Genomic DNA, 20,436 nt, shown 5'->3' on the forward strand with positions numbered 1-20,436 from the left:
TGTTTACTTCTATTGCATTAGTATTACCTGTTCAGAAGGAGACCTATAATTAGCTTTCTATTCTCCTCGGGATGGAATGGATTTGTGTTCTAAACCAAGAGTATCTGCCCAACGACATCTGCGAATTGTTTTGATCGATAAATCAAGACAATAGTTGTTAGATGTAAATAATGGTGAACGATATACCTGGTAGATAGGTGGTTGATGTCGCTAAGCGCATAAGTATTTTATTTTCCTGGGGAGAAAAGCTATGACCCGGAAAACTTGGAACACTGTCTGTAACATTTGTCAGTTTTGTCTCTGGATCAATCCGAATGTAATATGGAAGTTGTGTGAGTTTCCGTTCTCACGGATTATGTAGAACTGAAAATCTTGAGATATCGTATACATCTCCTTCGCTTAAGTATTTTATGTCATTTGGCTGACCCTGTCCAGTGAACCGACCTTCCAATAATTGTCCCTGATTATAATTATTTATAAGTTAAACCAATTAAGTCTACACTCTTAGGTTCTGAAGGAATATAAGTCTATGTTAATGTTTTATATAGGACTTACATGATAGTCAAAGCAAAGGAAGCCGAGGCAGATTTAGGATCTTCCCGTTCAATGATTTTTTATGTCCCAAACACTCTTCATGCATACTATTATACGACGATCTGATTTCCCCTCTTGAAGCTGATGGATTCTTTGAGGAATGCATTCGAAAGTGGATGTTGCTGTAAAACATGTGAGAATTAGAGAATTTCTAGGAGCCACCATTGGCAAAAAAAATATAATTATGAATTTTACGATGCTATTAGTATAGATGTATATTATTATTTTGTTCGAAGAAATGAATAGCTGGAACTAAAAACTAACATAGTCACATTATAAATGGATACCAAATCTGGAAGATTATGTATCAGACGTATGGTGTCTATTGAATTCTATGAATATTTATTAAAAAAAAATAGAATGGGAGTTGGGAATTTGATTATCAATAACATTAGGTACCAAAACTTGCAATTTGATTTCAATGATAATGAGATTACCCGATACTGACATTGAGTAATCAACAGATGCTATAAATGGCAATCTCTCTCCTGCATAAAATTGTAGACATCACACTATTGAGTAGTTAGCCCAAAGCTAAGATTTACAAACCGTATGTCTAAACTATAGCTAGCTTTATCACGTCTTATCAGTTCACAAAAGATTTACACAGATGGAATAAACAGTGGAGCAAAAAAACCCTATTATGCGTTTTGTATCATAAGCGAAGATGTTAAAAAACTGAAACTAAAATAGGAGGAACACAAATATGATGCGTAAAGCACACGTTTGAACCTATATATATATATTGACTACAATCATGAAATAGAATATGGAGAACACTTAACCTTTATTGAAACGAAGTACTACGTGCGATCAAAAGAACTCCTTTCTGACCAATATAGGGTCTTCACAATGACCAAGCAAACCCTCTAACCTGTGCCATAAACACAAAACCGCATATCCTTAATATGCTTGTCCATATTTATTAGCCAAATGCGAAAATATGTCATATGTATATTTTTTGTATCGCTGAGAATCTTGGTGTTTAAGGTAAATATCAAATCGCGTTCTCTTTCTGGTTATAATCACATCTTCTATTTTGGTAAGTACAAAATAAACCGGCAGGAAAAAAGTGTCGATGATATGATATCAACCTCTATTATTCACACCCATTAATGCTTCCATCTAATATATTAATTCTATACCAACCTTTATTTTCGAGATTAAATACTAAGACTCCATAAAATCAATTGCATTTGAGATCATCATGTGTATCACAGAATGACAATTTGCTAATTTAAGCTAGCTTTTTATCACGGAAAATTAGTTTACGCAAAGGACTTATACCAAAACGATAAAACCAAGTTTCAATAGATATAGCAAAACCAAATCCAAATAAAGGGAAAATCAAAAATATAATAATCCAAATAAAATAAAAACCAAAGCATAGTCTTAAAGTAGAATAATAAGTTCAGCAATAAGTCATCTTTAGCCACTTCTAGCGCGCTTGGCACCTTCGTTCTCAGCACCACCAGCAGCTCTTTTCACGGACCCATCCCCATGATCATCAACTTCTTTGCCGGAAACCTCAGCCACCTCATCTCCTTCTTCGCCCTCGGGAACAGGAACTTCAAGAGGTAGCACCTTCGTCACTGTTAAAGTCTTTGTCTTCCCAGTCAGGTTGTGGGTTGACACCTTGACAATGAACTTACGGGTCTGGCCAATAGTGTCAATCATGACTTGTGGCACAGGAACCATGTCTTCAACTCCAGCATCATCATTGGCCTACATCATATGAAGATCTTATTAGTGAACAATATTATTTTATCGAATAGCGTCTATGAACCTCAGAACAAACTTGCTGTTTCATACCTCATAGTAGCTCTCAACCAAAGCGGCAGCCTTCTTTCCGGTCAGTTCTTCACCAGCATCCCCAAGTAGGACGAAAACGGCTTGATCTCTGCTGTCGTACACAGAGAGCCTGGACAGGTACCTGCAGCACATAAGACATTATCTCACAGCAAATAGACAGTGCTGTAAAAGTGTATTGAAACCACTTACTGTGCCACTCCATCAATCTCACTCTTGCCACATTTCTTACACATGAGGGTTGTAGGTCCTCTCGTTGCCTTCGTATGGCACTCACCACATCCGATGTAATACCAATTAGTTCCATGCACAACATCATCAATGGTCGCTGCACACTCAAACCAGGCCACCTACAAAAATAAAATGAAAATATCAATTATAAGCAGTTGTTATCTCGGCGAACATAGCAGCGAATGAAATCATAATACCTTAGCGGATTCCTTCTTCATATAAGCGAACAGCTCTCCCAATGTAGCTGGCTCAGGCTTGACCACCGCAGTTGCAGTAACTCGGTTGGCGATATCTTGGTGGGAGAGCAACCTGTATGAATATCAAACCAAACATCACAAATCTGGTGTTTCTATATTAGTATTCCAAATAACACTACCCACTTACCAGCAAAGGTAATCCCGGGTCTCTTGGACATCATTATCCAAAAACACTCTAGAGGGCGTCATAGAAGACAGGGATAATACTGCACTTGAAAAAACCAACGGCCCATCACAAAAGATATGAGGTCTAAATCTACAAAACTCCTTAGCTCTAACCAACTCTAGAAATAGTTCTACAGCCAAATGATACCCCAACACTACTTAGCAGCATTATACAACTACTCATAGATCCAAATGCATACCTCCATAACGTTTTGGGTTCAAGGTTGTGACCAATACCACACGTGCAGTGCCTCCAGACGCGTTAAACTTTTGGCAGAACTCCGAGGCAGCCTGATCCCAGAGGCATAGCTTAAGGACCGGTTCGCTGTAACAACAGGAGACAGAGTGGTCAGAGCAATCACGGACAAATGGTTGCTAAGACGTAAGGACTTACTCTTGTTTCTGAACATGGAGATCAACTCGGCGGGATGCAACAATGCTGGCCTCATCCAGGAGGAGACCGTCACCAGGAACCTGCCCATTCACAAGCTTGATGTGCCCAATGTAATCTGCATGTGAGGACAACCACCATATTATTTCTATTTCTGCAAAACTTAGGAACGAAATTAGTAACCATAAAAAGATAAAGCCAATGACAACTTACCATAAAGAGGACCTTTCATATCGCAAGCAGCATCAAACTCCTCAAACCCATGAATCCGGAACCGATCGGCAGGGAAACGAATCGAACTGTCAACCAGCTCTGAGAGGACAGAGTTCCAAGAGAAGCTAATTGTGACTTCTGGGTCAGCTACCCTGTAGTTAGGCTTGCTCTGGGCTCCATAGAAATTATGGAGTCGATAAGTACAACCAGGCTTCAGGTGACGCACATAAGACTCCATTTTCCCCGCAGGGATAAATCCCTGGATGACGAATTCCTGTTTTTTTTTTTTTTTAAAAGGTTAGAGAAGCTAATATAATAGAATAAATGCCACTAAATTAGCTGCCAAATAATTTCCACGAAATCATCATTTAACTGTTTTAGATCTGTAGGGTAAATTCTAGAAATCAATAAAAAGTAGTACAATAATTCATGTATAACCAAAACTCCATCAACAATCAAACAAAAAATAGTTGACTAATCCCTAATTAGACAACGATACCACTGCTTAAGGAATCTAGAACCAACAACCTAACCAAACAGCTGTTCTGTTATCATGTTCTGTCGTACAAACAAATAATTCAGATACACTCGAAGAGTAATTTGATGTTATACCTCCATATCGATGAGAAGCATCTCTACACCGATAAGCACCTTCGTAACAGTGTTCCAAGCCTCCCAGAAGTGGATAAGCCGGAACCGCACCTCGCCTTCATGGGGCCCAAATGTCACATCTCTGAAGGCAATCACCGGTGGAGCAATGTCGGTGGTGATTCCTTTGCCTTTACCACCGTGAGATACAGAGGATTTGCCTCTACCGCCAATTCGGATGCCGGAGTAGCCACCGGTGCTTCCGGTTGGTTTGACCGGCGTGGAGGGAGCCAGCAATACACCTCCAGACTTCTTCGGCGCAACATCGCCGGCGGAGACACGGGTCTGATCGACGGACTTGGCAGGACCGGAGGAGGCTACAGATTTTCCATTCGCTTTCATGGAGTCAGATAACGTCATAGCTAGGAATACTCGAGAGGATAGCACAAACGTTGGATGAGAAATAATAACCAAAGGATCTATTTATAAAGGATCCTAGATAAAGCAAACGAAAAAGATATCTAGAAATCGGAAGGCGAAACGCAAGAGAAACCATTAACTCCATGATTAAAGAGCATTAAGGTGTGGGAAGAGAAGTGATCGATTGTGGGAAGGATGAAGAAAGAAGGTAAGAAGAGGAAGAGTCTCGCAGAGGATATCGTGAAATTAGGGTCTGCGCCTCTGCAGAAGAGAAGACGGTAAGCAATGTTAGTGGGTTTGAAAAATTATGGATGGTAAGCGGGCATGTTCTAAATTCAGGAAGCCCATATACAAACTCTCATCCGACGTGGCCTCTTACCTCCACTGCTATTGGTCGATTTAAAAGTGATGTGGACACTCTAAATGAGCTTGATATCCCCCTTTTATTAGTGTAATAGATTTGAAAGACTCGAAAATTCGTTATTTATTTAGGTCAAAAACTAGATTACATAATGAGCCATAAGTAATATTTTCTAGTATACCATCGTCTGATATCTATCTATCTTATTAAAACAGAAACATTCTGTTGGACCTAACATTTATTTTGTAAGTTTTTAAATTAAATACACCTTTATACTTTATATTTAAACATACATTAAGTCACTAATGTTCCTTTCTTTATACTACTATCCATGTTTCCAAACAATATACTTATTTCTTTATACTACTATCAATGTTTCCAAACAATATATTTTTTATACTACTATCAATGTTTCCAAATAATACAATAATTAATCTTAGTTATTTTATATCTATCATTTTCTCTTTAAATTTTGTAGAAACGTCATAATTTCATAAATTGCAAAATAGTGAACTTTAAAATTTCGATTATAAGATTACAAATTATGAAACTATTACAATTTAAATCCAATTAGATTACATATCGGTCATCCATCAGTTCAATCGGTTAGTCTCGGGTTTTAGTGATTTTTAATATGAATATTTTAAAAACATAAATTGAATTGTCAGATCTCCGGATTAACCGGTATAATCACAATCGGGTTGAATTTAAAAATACTGATTTAAATGCAAAAATATTTTAAATACACACTCTTTTAAAATAACCAAAAATATTTGTTAAATTATTAGTGAATTTTTTCATCGTAAAATATCCCGCGCTTCAAAAGCGCGGGTCAAAATCTAGTTTGTATATAAGGCTCAAGAATGATATGTCTAGTCAATATCCACATTATGATGATGAATACGTTTGTGTTTTACTACTTATCATGTTGTGCATACGTAACAATGAATGGAACAACTGTGTGTCAAAGTCTTGGTCTCCTCTAGAGTGCAGGTTCCCCTCCATCTTCCTATTTAATGAAAATAAGATTAGTCTGATTGCTAATCTGTCATCCATTTGTTATCATAATCAAATACTATTTGCTTGACTTGCAAATTGCAATATCTATGATTGCTCCAAGTCTATGCGAAACAATTTGCTTTTTTAAGTTTTCCATTCGAATTACCTAGAATATTCATATATATAGTTGTAATTGCTAATTCAAATGGTAGATAAACCAAAATAATTCATAGAGATATCTTTTGTTATAATATATACAAAGTATATCTCCTTAATGTAATTTAATTATTCAAAATATTTATTTAAAATCTATTATATTGAATTTTATAGCAAATATAATTATTATTGTATTTATAATTTTTAAGTAACATATATTGCAATCTATATTATTAAAAGAGAAGTACAAATATAAAATATTCCTAAGTTTTTCAAGTTATTTACACTATAATACCACTGATATATTTAATTGAACCTATATTTAAGTATGATTGTCTTTTTCTAATTTAAATAATAAATATAAGCATTTAATATATTTTCCTAATTCAAGTAATGGATTTCCTTAATCAAATCTTAAATAAAAAATTTCTCAATATATTTCGTATATAATATAGAAATAAAATATAAAATAATCTATTAAGTTGTTGGTATAATGTTTTCATATCTAGAAGCCCAATTAGTTATAAATATTGGATTTGTTTATATGATACACTATGATATAATAGACATTTAAAATCATAAAAGATAATTATTCAAAATAATAAATAAAATTTATATGTTTTAAAATGTTATATTAACAGTGATGTAATATATTTAAATTTACAAATATATACTATATCATTTAGTACAAAACATTTATTGTGAAAAAAAAATTTCAGACAGTCACGGGTCAGGTTATATGAATAAACAATAGCAGTGATTTTTTTAACATATTTAATTTAATAGAAATTCCAAATATCTGGAATTCGAAAGTATTATGATGCACTCGTATACTATTTTAGTTAGGATAACTGAATTTATATAAGAACATTTTATTAAAATTTTAATTTCAGTATGTATTATAACTGCAAAAGATAGTTTTCGATCTAAATTCATTATCAACTTATTATAAATACATCATTTAATACAAAAAAGTAAATAAATACCCGTGCGGTTGCACGGGTCAAATTCTAGTTTATAGATTAAAGTATTACCAGTCAATAACTTTTAAATTATAGTAACTCATATTTTTACAACAAACTTACCGTATTAATCTATAGTTTCTACTACATAGTTTTTACTGTGAATTACATCAGATTATAATTTTTATTATAATTTAACTATAATTCAACATCTCACAAATTAGGGGATGCATTGAATGTGAAATTTGAAGTGATTTGATTTTTAATGAGTTTGCGGATGATTGCAGGAGAATTTGAGAATTTGATGTGATTTTGGTTAAAACACTCTATAATCTCATCTAAAACAGTGAGATTTGGATTTTTATTTTTATACCTAAGGAACTCGCCTCAAACACTCTAGGAACACTTAAAGTACTCTAAAATCACCAACTTAAATTTTGTTCAATAACAGAGAATTTCAGAGTGTTTTATGAAATAGCTAGTTCAATAGCACTAGATTTTAAAGTGTTTTTTAAAATCCATGTTTGAATACCAGTGGATTTATCATTTTAATACAAATCACTTAAAATCTCTAGTTGAATACAACCCCTTTAGACTACGAAGCATATAAGTAGAAAGATAAAGAATTGTTTGTTTTAGGTAATGTATTAACCCGTTTGGTATAATTTGAAGATGTAACTAACCATATTTATATTTAAAAAAAAACTAACCATATTTATATTAGACGAGACATTTATTCTTGTAATAAATTTTCGATTTTCGAAATGGGCGGGAAGTAAAAACCCTCCACGTTTGGCTTAAATCCACTAGTTTGACAAAATAACCCTAAACTTTTTAATTGTGGGGGTGGAGCAGAACAGACAGACTATTCAATTTCCCAATATCTAGGCGTAATTATCCGCTTTAACAGTGTCTAGGGTTTTGCGTCTTTTAATCTTTCTTTTATATATATTCCTTTTCTCTGATTGGGGGCTTTCGAAAAGTGAATCAAAGATTTTTTTTTTTAATCTTCCGCCATGAGTGAGGAAGCTCTTAGGGTTGCAGAAGAATCGAACCGACGAGCTGTTCCACTTAGGGTGCCTAGAGCTTGTACGTTAGTACCGGTCGATTACGCAGAGCAACTGATTAGCAACGATGATGACGAAGATTTGGGAAGCAAGCCGAAGCCTAAACGGGGAAGACCTCGTAAAAATCCTGAAGGTACGAATGATACGCCGAAGGCTAAACCGGTCAGGCCTCGGAAGAATCCCGAAGAAGAAGAAGACCAGAAGACGAGTGATAAACCGAAGGCTAAATTAGGCATTCCTCCGAAAAATCCCGAAGAAGAAGACAAGAAGACGAGTGTTAAACCGAAGGCTAAACCGGGAAGGCCTCGGAAAAATCCTAAGATGAATGATACACCGAAAGCTAAACCGGGAAGACCTCCCAAAACTACGAGTGATACACCAAAGGCTAAACCGGGCAGGCCTCGGAAGAATCCTGAAGAAAATCAACAGACTAATTATACACCAAAGGCTAAACCGGTCAGGCGTCGGAAGAATCCTGAAGAAGAAGAAGACCGGAAGACTAATGATAAGCCGAAGGCTAAACCGGGCAGGCCACGGAAATATCCCGTCAACGGAGAAGACGAAAAGTCAACGGAGAAAGTTGACGAATGTGTTAACGGGGTCGCTTGTGTAGAGAAGGAGGAGAATGGAGCTGGCCAGATTATTCCTTATGATAATGGAATGCCAAGGTTCGATAAGGTCTATGCGTCTCGTAAAAGGCCGTTGAAAGAAGTCGATGGAGAAGATAAGGAGAATAAGGAGGAAGTTACTGTTAAGGTGAGCAAGAAGAGGCCTAGGAAAGTGGTGATAGGTTGTCTCAACAAAGACGAGGTCAGTTAAAAAGTTATCTCCTTTGCTCATTAATCGTGTAGGGTTCACATTGTAATCTGTATATTGTTTTTTGGTATATTTAGGAAAATGCTGAAGAATCGGAGTCCATGATGTGTCATCAATGTCAACGAAACGATAATGGGGAGGTAGTGCGGTGTCAGAATTGCTGCAATAGGAAACGTTATTGCCACAAATGCTTAGCAAATTGGTATATCCTCTTCTTCTCACTTTAACATTTACTCATTACGTTGGCTTATTGCTACTCAGCTTTGTATTTGTAGTGGATAGAATCAAGATAACTATTTGGATTTTGAGCTTGAGTTCCTTTTGATGCCTCTATTAATTAACAATATTTCTTTAGTATAGTTAATTGGGGTTTAGTGGTCCACTTCCTTGATTGTAGTTTTTTTGCTGGGTGTGTTTCTTTGGTTCTAAAGCTTTGAGAACTTTTTATATATTAGGTACCCTCACATTCCACATGAAGACATTGCCACGAAATGCCCCTTTTGCTGGAATACTTGCAATTGCAGAGCATGCTTGCGTCTAGATACTAAAATGGAAGTAAGTATACATATCTTGCTTGATTATCTGTTTTCTTAAATTCTATCTTCCATCCTAACTTTAATGATTGCTCCAATAATGTGAAGTTAAATTCCGACCTCAAGGTCAGCAAGGATGAAGAAATCCAATGCTCTAAGTATATTCTGAAAAAGCTTCTCCCACATCTGAAGGAAATAAACGATGAACAAGTTCTTGAGATGGAAGCTGAGGCAAATATATCAGGTACTTTCCTTGCTTGGTAGTCCCTTCAAGTTGTTGGCATCCTCATGCTATTGGAGGTTTGAAGTATGTATATGCATCATATTGATGAATATACCTGCGCTTGTCCCAAACAAAATCGCAGATTTGAATGATTTTCTTAACTGGGAAGTTGCAAGCTGATATCTCAAGGAGTAAGAGGACTTTTGTTTTTGTTTATATCACAGGACCGGCGTTTGGAGAGGTGAAGCCTGAAGACATTAACTGTGACCCTAAAGAAAGACTATACTGGTAAATCTCCCTAAAACTTTTGTTTCAGTGATTATGACAAGTTCTTATGTTAGTATATGCTGTTGCTAATCTTTCTTGTTTCAACTCTTTGAACTTAAAGTGATAGCTGCAAGACTGCGATCTTTGATCTTCATAGACATTGCTCGATCTGTGGTTCTGATATCTGCATTGCTTGTGCCATGGAGATCCGAAAAGGAAAGCTTCAGGCCTGTCAGGAGGATGTTTCTTGGAATTATATTAGCAGAGGTTTCGATTATCTACATGGAGGAAAAGAAAAAAATGTTACGGATGATAAGCTGGAGCTGGATTCATTACTTGCTATTGTCAAGTCCTCATCTACTTGGAAAGCAGACCAAGTTGGAATCATTACTTGCTGTTGTGGTGAGGGTTTTCTAGAGTTGAAAAGCATACTTCCTGATGGTTGGGTATCAGAATTGGTCAAAAAGGTTGAAGAAACTGTTGAAGCCAATAATCTTTTTGATTTACCTGAAATGGCCACAGAGAGATGCCCTTGTTTTAACTCTGAAGGTCATATTGACATTGAAACCAACAAAAACTTGTTAAAGGCTGCATGTCGACAAGGATCAGAAGACAATTATCTATATTTTCCAAGTTCTCAGGAGATTAATCTGAAGCATTTCCAGCATCATTGGGCAAAAGGAGAGCCTGTGATTGTGAGGAACGTGCTTGAGGCCACAGCTGGTTTAAGCTGGGAACCAGGCGTTATGCATCGTGCCTGCCGTCAGATAAGAAATACCAAGCATGAAACACTTCTGGATGTTAATGCTATTGATTGTCTGGACTGCTGTGAGGTCAGTCTGCCCCTTAATTATTTTTCTTACCGACATACTTTTTTGTCTTTTATCAGTTGCAAGTCAAATTTATAGTTGCTCTTCAGATGAAGGACTTGTTACTATGCTCTATAACATATATGATGACTTGTAATGGATGCAGGGATCGATTAATCTTGCTGAATTCTTTGCCGGTTACAAAAAGGGCCGTTATGATCGTAAGGATTGGCCAAGTGTTCTGAAACTGAAAGATTGGCCTCCTTCGAAGAGCTTCAAGGAAAACTTGCCGCGTCACTGTGAGGAGTTCTTATGCAGTTTGCCGTTGAAGCAGTACACTCACCCGGTTAGTGGGCCTTTAAATCTCGCCGTGAAGTTGCCTGATGAGTGCTTAAAGCCAGACATGGGACCAAAGACTTACGTTGCTTATGGATTTGCCCAAGAAATGGGCCGTGGAGATTCAGTAACCAAGCTCCACTGCGACATGTCTGATGCGGTTAGTACTCATCCCTTTTGTCATTTCTCGTGCACGTTTTCTTTTCTTTCTTGTGCTTGGTTTTCTGATGTCTTCCCTTGGTATACCCATAATGATCTCAAAACCTATCATAATAATGAAATCGGATTTCATTTAATAAAAAAATCGTACGAAATACTTTGACTTGCATATAAGATTAGTCTTTCCTTAGTTCATTACTGGATAAGTTCTTTTAGTATATCTCCATTTTTTGGACCCTTATAGCATTATTTCCTCCTCTTCTAAGGCTAAGAATAGAAGTAAATCCCCATAATCTTCTTGTATTCGTGCTTTGCTCCTATTGTGCTTGGTAATATCTTCAATACTTAAGTTGAATATCAAGCTTTAAAAACAAAAGTCTTGTCGCAAATTCGGCTGAAGCTAAATATCTCCATAGAGTAAAATTACCAAAACTAATATGATTTGTTGCTTTCTAAACACTAAAAAGCCAACAAACTGTCTTGTAAAGGTTCTTTGTAGTTAGTTTAACAAGTTTTTCTGCAAATTCTGTCGGAAGATGAATATTGAGCTATGACTACACAAGTTATGTTGCAAGTTTGGCTGAAACTAAATATCTTTGTGGATTAAGATCACCAAAATGGCATGATTTTGCTGCTTTCTAATCACCAAAAAGGCCAACAAAGTGTTTTGTAGAGTCTTTTTGCAGATAGTCTAACATTTTCTATTACAAATTTTGCTGAAGTTGAATATCGAACTATAACTATACAAAATTTTGCTGCAAGTTCGGCTGAACATGAAAATCTTCAATGATTAAAATTATCTAAATGAACATGATTATGATGTTGTCTAATCACCAAAACAGACCATCAGAGTGTTTATAGAGTCTGTTTGCAAATAGAGAAACAAGTCTTACCGCAAATTTTGCTGAAGCTGAATATCGAACTATGACATCGTTGTAAGTTTGGTTGAAGCTGAACTAGTTTAAGATTTGCTTTAATAAACATGATTTAATCACCAAAACAGACTAACAAATTGTTTTGTAGAGGCTCTTTGCATATAGACCAACAATTTCTTCTATAAATTATGATGAAGCTGATAATCTCCATTGAGGAAGATTTACCTATTTCTAACACTAAACCAGACCACCAAAGTGTTCTGTATAGGTTCTTTGCAGATACATTGACAATTTCAGTTACAAATTTTACTGACGCTGAATATCGAGATATGATCATACAAGTTTGACTGCAAGTTTGGTTAAACTTGGAAATCTTCATGGACTAATCACTAAAACAGACCAACAAAGTGTTTGTGGAGGCTTTTTACGAATAGACAAAAGTTTTACTATAAATTTTGTTGAAGCTGAATATTGAATTATGATACAAGTTTGGCAGAAAATATCTCCATGGTTTAAATTTACTTTAATGAACATGATTTTGATGCTGTCTATCACCAAATTAGACTAAAAAAGTGATTTTGCATATAGATTAACAAGTTATTATGTAAATTCTGCTCAAGCTGAATGTATCCATTGGTTAAAATTAATTAAACAAACATGATTCTCTAATCACTAAAATAGACAAGCAAAGTGTTTTATAAAGTTTCGTTGCTGCTGAATCTGAATATCGAACTACGATTATAAGTTTACTTGCAAATTCGGCTTAATCTGAATATCTCAATACACTAAGATTACCATAAGAACAGACTAAGATTAAGAACATTGATTTTACTGCGGCCTAATCACCAAAACAAACATGCCAACAAAATGTCTTGTATATGCACTTTTGTAGATAGATTATTAAGTTTGGCTGAAACTGAATATCGAGATTAATGCTACAAGTTTGGCTGAACCTGAATATCAAAAACAAAATTACTATTATAACTAATATCGTTTGGCTAATAATTTTTGAATTTACAAAACACATTGAAACTAACTCAAATTGTGCAGTAAAGAACCAAGATCAATGAATTTAACTATGTAGATTTCATGTGTATTCAATAAAATTGTTTGGCTGGATTTTATGTTTGGGCTGATAACCTTTTGAATACAACTCATTAAAATAAACTGTGGAGAATAGTAACTGATGCAAAACCTATTTCAATGAATTGTCAAGATGGGTGATGTGTAATATCCTTGCTCCTTGTCAATCAGTGTATACCCTTTATCTCGTGGTACATTATAGAAATTTAGTAGTACTGGTTATCTTGTTTCCTTTGGGACCGACCATTGTACTATTCTAGATTGGGTTCATCATAGTAAAAAAATAGATACTCCGTACAATTAGGTTCCTCTTTGTGGCCCCTGCAAAAAGTAACTGAAAAATACATTATCTAGTTTTTTGGGCTATCTTGGTTTCGATTGATGTTGTATGAGCGGAGTAACCAAAGTTGTCTTTTATTATTATTATTATAATGTCTGTTTTCATTCTTTCATGATATGTCAAACTGAGATTATACTTATAATAGTTTCACTCTCTTTGTCTGTATCTTAATTGGTGTTGTGTTGGCCATTTCAGGTTAATGTGCTGACGCACATAAGTGAAGTGACCATTAAAGATGATAAAAAGAATTCCAAAATAGAAAAACTGAAGAGGAAGCATGCTGAACAAGATGTCAAGGAGCTGTTTTGCTCGGTTTCTAACTACAAGGAAAAGATGGAGATTCTTGAAAACACAAGTGAAGAAGAAGTCAAGAACCTTGAAGCTGATGGAGGAGCTCTTTGGGACATTTTCCGTAGAGAAGATGTTCCAAAATTAGAGAAATACCTTCTGAGTCATCACAAAGAGTTCCGTCATTTCTTCTGCTCCCCCGTGTCTAAGGTACACTTCTCCTCCCCAAAAGTTTCAGTGAAGATATGCAGTTAAATCGTTCTTCCTTTCTGTCTGTCTATTATTACTATTGCCAGGGGTTTTTACTTATCATATATGTTACATCCATTTTCTTCTTCTCTGTAGGTGGTTCATCCAATACATGACCAGTCTTTCTATCTGACGCGATATCATAAAATGATTCTGAAAGAAGAATACGGTATATGCTTGTATACTTTTGAGCAACATTATCTTTGACAGTTTTGGTAATGTTTCTAAGGGCTATGTATTGTGTAGGCATTGAGCCATGGACGTTTGTTCAGAAGCTTGGAGATGCTGTGTTAATACCTGTAGGCTGCCCTCATCAAGTCAGGAACTTGAAGGTAATTTTTTTTTATATATACCTGTGATTTTTGAGCGAATGGGGCTTTTAATCTCTCAGCAAAAGGTTCATCAAGTTGATCATTTTGTTTCTCTTGCAGTCTTGTACAAAGGTGGCACTTGACTTCGTCTCACCTGAAAATATCAGTGAGTGTTTCCGCTTAACAAAGGAGTATCGTCTGCTACCCCCAAACCATCATTCAAAAGAGGACAAGTTGCAGGTATCTACTTGTTTTGTTTAATTTCTGATTCTTAACTAGCTCACCCCTAAACTGGTTATGATTACCTGTGCGTTTGTTTTAACAGATAAAGAATATGGTAGTGTTTGCAATCGATAAGGCTCTCAAAGACTTGGATCCAAATTATAAGTGAGTTTGCGATAATTCCTCTCATTACCCTCTGTATTCATAAGTATACTCTGTTACTTTCTTTTTTTTTTGTATAAGCTGAGTCTTTTGTTTGTGTTGGCTCAGGTCTCCTGTAGCTAAAGAGGAGAAAAATGTGAGGAAGACGACTGGAAGGAAGCGTAAAAACTGACAGATTACGAATGGAGCTATTGTTTTGGATTATCTGTCTGTTGTTGTTGTTTTAGTATTAGCAAAGGAGCGTGTGAGAAGAAATTTTCTTTTGTACCTTCTCCTCCTTAATCACCTAACTCTATACTCTGTTGTCGAAGTTTCTGAAGCTGTAGTAACTAAACTCATGATATTGTGGAAATATAATTTAATTCTTGATTAGATTGATATGAACATAGTAGTAACTAAAATATATCGATGGTCTCTAAACTCTAAACCTATGTGGTGTCACAATTTCTGCGGAAATAAGATTTGCCAAACTGATGCATCATCAACAACAGCCATTGGTCATATCATATCATACAAATGTTATGGGCCTTCAGATTAAAATACTTATAGCCCATTAACGAAATTTAAAAAGCCTTAATATAATATGGCCCATTAACGTCACTTGCAAATATTTTTGTCCCCTTTCTCGCATCCCATAAACGCCGTCGAAACTATAGCGTTCGTGCTCGTCTTCGATAATTTATTTTGTTTCCTCTTCTTCTCTTCCTGTGTTTTCGTTTCATTTTCACATCAAATGGCCGCCGTCCACGCGGTTCGATCGCCGACGACTCATCTCCACGGTGGAATCTCCGTAAACCTGTCACCATCCAACCGCAATCCAAGCGCCGTCATCCGATTCGGTCGCGGATCTTCGAAGCAAAACCGTTTGGCATCCGTATTATCGGCGTCGTCACTCCGGGAAGGAGATGGACATGGGAGAGACAGCTCTTTGAGAGCTGTGGAAGTGAAGAAGATTCTGGAAGACTCGCCCCTGCTTCCTAGTACGAATCCTATTATCAAATTCATCTCATTCGTTAGCTAACGGTTTCATATACTGCGCTTATGTCTCGAATGTGTTCGTTTGGTAGCTAGTGAACCAGTCAGAGATAGCTTATATCTTATAGTATTGTCTAGTATTGCTTGAATTTAGCATCTATTTATTGATAATTGGGATGTTGATGTTTATTTGTTGTTTTTTTATTGTATATGTTAATAAATATTAGAGCCGTTATCATCAAACCAGCTCGCGGAGACTGTCTCCAACGGCTCTCGTGTTCGTGTAGCCTATCAGGTAATAATACACAAAGAGAATATTTATTGGATAAAGAGTATCTGATTAAATGAAATGATGAATGTGTTTATACATAGGGAGTAAGAGGTGCGTACAGTGAATCAGCAGCTGAGAAGGCTTATCCAAACTGTGAAGCTGTTCCCTGCGAAGAGTTTGACACTGCTTTTGAGGTCAGAATCTTGTTCCTGTTTTTAGAGCCTGTTTTTTTTTTTTATTACCTTAAGTCTTAAGCATGTTCCGACCTTTGTTCTTATTTAGGCGGTTGAGCGGTGGCTTGTTGACAGAGCAGTTTTACCAATTGAGAACTCTTTAGGTGGAAGCATCCATAGAAACTACGATCTTCTGCTGCGGCACAATCTGCACATTGTTGGGGAAGTCAAGTTAGCTGTTCGCCACTGTTTGTTGGCTAACCACGGTGTAAAGCTTGAAGATCTGAGAAGGGTGCTTAGCCATCCACAGGTACACTACACTTCTTCAGTTCTTGGTCTTCTCTTAGTATGAGCGAATCGCCTTAAGACTTTGCGTTTTGGATCAGGCTCTTGCTCAGTGTGAGAACACGTTAACTAGATTGGGATTGGTCAGAGAAGCAGTAGATGACACTGCTGGTGCTGCAAAGGTTAACTCTTTTTCTTAGTATGATTATGTATTCGTAGCTTACAACAGGAGGTTATTAAAGTTTATGAATTGAATTGGTAGCAAATTGCATTCGAAGATTTAAGTGATGCAGCTGCAGTTGCGAGCGCCAAAGCTGCTGAGATATATGGGTTGAACATAGTTGCTGAAGATATCCAGGTTTTATAGAACTTTCAATTTTCTTTTACTGTTTCTTTTTTTTTCGTCCATAATTTTGCACTTGTGGATGATTTGATTGTGAAGTTCAATCGGTTTAGGATGACACTGATAATGTGACAAGGTTTCTTATGCTCGCAAGGGAACCCATTATCCCTGGAACCAACCGACTTTTCAAGGTGAGAAACCCCTATGTATCTTTTGAAATGCAAGCGCCGCTCCAGTTTATTTTTCTCTGATGCACGAGTTACTTTGATCTTCTCATAGACAAGTATAGTTTTCTCGTTAGAGGAAGGGCCTGGAGTACTTTTCAAAGCACTTGCTGTGTTTGCCCTTAGGCAAATTAACCTCACAAAGGTTAGTTAGTTAGTTAGTGTATTCAAATTTTCTTTTTTTTTTAATTTTTGCAGCCTTTGTTTATAATCAGTACTTTTTTCTCATTGGTAACGTTCAATTTGCTTGTGGTTTCGGTCAGATCGAAAGTCGCCCTTTAAGGCAAAACCCTCTTCGAGCATCTGGAGGGCTTAAGTAATTTTTCTTACAAACACCACTCCTTGACTCTTGTACCATTCACTAAGTAATCTGAATGTTTTGCTCCTCTTTTGCTTGGCAGATACTTTGATTATCTTTTCTATGTGGACTTCGAAGCATCTATGGCTGATGAAGTTGCTCAAAATGCACTTCGGCATCTCGAGGTAGAAGCCTTTGTTTTTCTTACTTGGTCTGGAAAAAAAACTCGGTGAAGTAGATAGAATGTGACCAAGGCCCGTGTTTCTGGTTTTGTTTTCTTGTTACAGGAATTTGCTACCTTTTTGCGGGTACTGGGAAGCTACCCAGTGGACACGACAATGCTCTAACCATCTCCAATATGTTCGTGGTAAGTAGTTCATTGGCTTGCATTACTAATTGCAGAGACCTGAATTAGTTATAAAACCATCTAATTACAAATTTCGAAGGAGGAGGATTTGATTGATATACACACTTTAGTTACAGTAATGATATGAATAGAGTTTAAATCTTTTGTTAACATGGTTACGCAGGCAGATGCAGAGGGTGTAGGAGCCTAGCGCATAAGGTGAGCTCCGAGGGGTCACCGGTGCACATTACAAGAGATTCCTCTTTTGTCTCCTTATTTTCTATAAAGTTTATCTTCAAAAATTTCTGATTCTCTTTTGCATCAACTCGTGTCTTGTTGAAAAGATAAAAGCTTTTGTTTTAGTAGAAGTAAAGAATAGTGAGGTATCAGAAAACAGAAGGAAAAAAACTCATGTTCTTGTACTAGTTACATCGTTCTTTGAAAATCTTGCGAGAGTTATTGCATTCAAGTATTAATTTCAATCAGTTATGTTTTCTAAATGTTAATAAATCAAATTATAGAGACTATGTTTGATTAGTATAATTATGTAAACCAATTTTAGTTTGAAGTACTGAAACATGTTTAGCGGATTTGTTTCGGGCTGGTTTGAAAACATTGAAAAATAGAGACTAGTAAAGAAAAGAAAAAGGTGAAGCGCCATAAGAATGGATATTACATCTCTAATCAGTCAAAGTAGATATTAGGATATTTTTGTGAACAAATCGGGTCGGCTCTTAATGTTTATCATCACATCTCAGTCCAAACGAAAGTTTAAGTATTAAAATCGATCGATAAAAGGTGAAGCACCACAAAAGTGGGCTGATCCTATTTTGTTATCCAGGTTTTAGATTTGAACTGAAACGAACTTGTATAATTGTTTGGCTCGCATCCATTTTTTAAGTTTCATAATTTTAAACCATCTATTGTTTTAACTTAATATTGAACCATTGGGATAAAATGTAAACTAGTTTTTTGAAATTGAATCTAATTATATTACAATAACACTGTTCCTTTGACAGTAACAAAAACTTAGTTTTAGTGTATCACTTATCACCGGTGCCAATCAGACTCGGTTTTTCTTTACAGTTAATCTTCTCGGGTCAGGTATTTTTGTTTGCATGGCTCAAATAGTCTTTGCCCGAACATGGACAACAAAATATTTATCGTAGCTCGTTGTTAAGCTCGTTTGCTCAAGTGAATCAAAACCCATGTTGCCTTGCTTTTCTTTTTGCTTTGTTATCTTGCAGTTCTTGTGTGACCGTATCTTAAAACCTGAACATTTGGAAAAGCATTGTTGGCGATTCTGGTTTGAAAAGGTTAAGATAGGGTCGGTCAACTCATGAGCTGATGATCTCCTTATGTCACAACAGCTAATAATTTCGTCCTAAGAATGTGATATTTGACTAATATTAATGATCCAGAGTTATGATTGGTGGGAGAGGCATATAATAAGAAATTAAAATAGAGAAAAAGGCACTAATGATTAGTTAACTAATAAGATAGTTAATGTTATCTTAAGGAAAACAAGTGAAGTGTCGTCACCTCTAAGTATGGCGGTGGTTTTATATTGGATAAAGAAAAAAGAATACGATGTTTTTGTACCAAATGTTCGGATCGTCTTATAATCTTATCCAACTCATATTTATTTCAAGCATCATATTCAATTTTCTTCTGTTTACAATCTCTCAGTGCGTCTTATCTTCATCTCTTTTTTTTTCCTTTTCTTCTCCTTTTGGCTGTCACTATCGTTGATTAGTCTTTTAACCTGTGCGCGTGTGTTTCAAGCATATTTGTTAACAATTTATCCAATAAGAGGTTGTTACTGTGTTTTTTCCTAGAAATAAGTTTCAGTTTCATCACTCGTTTTGATTAACAGTAACCTTAAAGCTTACCCAAGTTTTCCTCTAAACTTTCTTTTAATACTCCTTCCGTTTTGTTATAAGCGTCATTTAAAGTTTTTACACACAAATTAAAAAATGATTAAATTTTCTGTTTTAAGATTTTATCCATATTTAATATATTGTTTTGTTTGATTTTATCTATTAATGAACTGAAATAAAGATAAAAATCAGAAAACATTTAATATTTATCTTAAAAATGTAAAACATCACTTACAACGAAACAAAATTTTGAAAGTTAAAACAGCACTTGATAATATGAAACACAAAGTATTTTTCTGTAACAGAAAAAAGTATTTTTTCTCATCTTAAATTTAGAACAAAGCAAAAATGAGACATAAACGAACCGTAACTGAAGACATATGAGCATTTAAGACATTAGGTTAGGCAATTGTCCACGCTATAAAGAATATACAGTACATACAAGCTCTAAGGTGTGATTAACATAACAAACTATTATATAACATTCATTAAATGAAATGCATCCCTAACTAAAAAAAAACATACAAATCAATTTTATAAATGTTCACTTTTTCTTTCTTTAAATCCTTTGAACTTTGTTTGCGCAAGTCAGATAGGATCATCATCTTCATCAACCATGTATTTCACTTCTAATCGGAACTCATATCTTACTCTCAAAAAAGGGCGACTAACACATACAATTCTCGATTACTCATACAAGAAGTGAGTTTGGTAAAAGAATTCTTAAATTCGTGAATAAAAATCGATGAGTATAA

General features: G+C 35.6%; 3 protein-coding genes across 3 annotated transcripts; 2 read left to right on the forward strand and 1 right to left on the reverse strand.

Moving 5' to 3' along the window:
• Nucleotides 1-2,022: 2,022 nt before the first annotated feature.
• LOC108857934 (uncharacterized) lies at nucleotides 2,023-4,668 on the reverse strand. The gene is made up of 9 exons (XM_018631941.1): nucleotides 4,273-4,668; nucleotides 3,661-3,934; nucleotides 3,451-3,565; nucleotides 3,257-3,381; nucleotides 3,019-3,097; nucleotides 2,832-2,943; nucleotides 2,596-2,753; nucleotides 2,407-2,527; nucleotides 2,023-2,319 (listed from the first exon to the last, which is right to left on the reverse strand). The coding sequence occupies exons 1-9, from the start codon at nucleotides 4,666-4,668 to the stop codon at nucleotides 2,023-2,025; spliced, it is 1,677 nt and encodes a 558-aa protein (XP_018487443.1).
• Nucleotides 4,669-7,989: 3,321 nt separating this feature from the next.
• LOC108863230 (lysine-specific demethylase JMJ25) lies at nucleotides 7,990-15,264 on the forward strand. Its single transcript, XM_018637586.2, has 13 exons — nucleotides 7,990-9,023; nucleotides 9,107-9,231; nucleotides 9,485-9,584; nucleotides 9,671-9,806; nucleotides 10,010-10,073; nucleotides 10,174-10,885; nucleotides 11,028-11,357; nucleotides 13,850-14,152; nucleotides 14,288-14,360; nucleotides 14,438-14,523; nucleotides 14,623-14,742; nucleotides 14,828-14,889; nucleotides 14,995-15,264. Exons 1-13 carry the CDS (start codon nucleotides 8,163-8,165, stop codon nucleotides 15,056-15,058), a joined length of 3,036 nt encoding a protein of 1,011 aa, XP_018493088.1. The 5' UTR covers nucleotides 7,990-8,162; the 3' UTR covers nucleotides 15,059-15,264.
• A 256-nt stretch (nucleotides 15,265-15,520) lies between these two features.
• On the forward strand, nucleotides 15,521-18,286 carry LOC108856936 (arogenate dehydratase/prephenate dehydratase 2, chloroplastic). Its single transcript, XM_018630844.2, has 12 exons — nucleotides 15,521-15,866; nucleotides 16,089-16,156; nucleotides 16,234-16,326; nucleotides 16,415-16,615; nucleotides 16,692-16,772; nucleotides 16,853-16,948; nucleotides 17,047-17,124; nucleotides 17,213-17,302; nucleotides 17,421-17,473; nucleotides 17,559-17,640; nucleotides 17,743-17,822; nucleotides 17,986-18,286. The coding sequence occupies exons 1-11, from the start codon at nucleotides 15,620-15,622 to the stop codon at nucleotides 17,800-17,802; spliced, it is 1,149 nt and encodes a 382-aa protein (XP_018486346.1). The 5' UTR covers nucleotides 15,521-15,619; the 3' UTR covers nucleotides 17,803-17,822; nucleotides 17,986-18,286.
• The last annotated feature ends 2,150 nt before the right edge of the window (nucleotides 18,287-20,436 follow it).

Source organism: Raphanus sativus, chromosome 5, assembly GCF_000801105.2.
Source record: "Raphanus sativus cultivar WK10039 chromosome 5, ASM80110v3, whole genome shotgun sequence".
Taxonomy (NCBI): domain Eukaryota; kingdom Viridiplantae; phylum Streptophyta; class Magnoliopsida; order Brassicales; family Brassicaceae; genus Raphanus; species Raphanus sativus.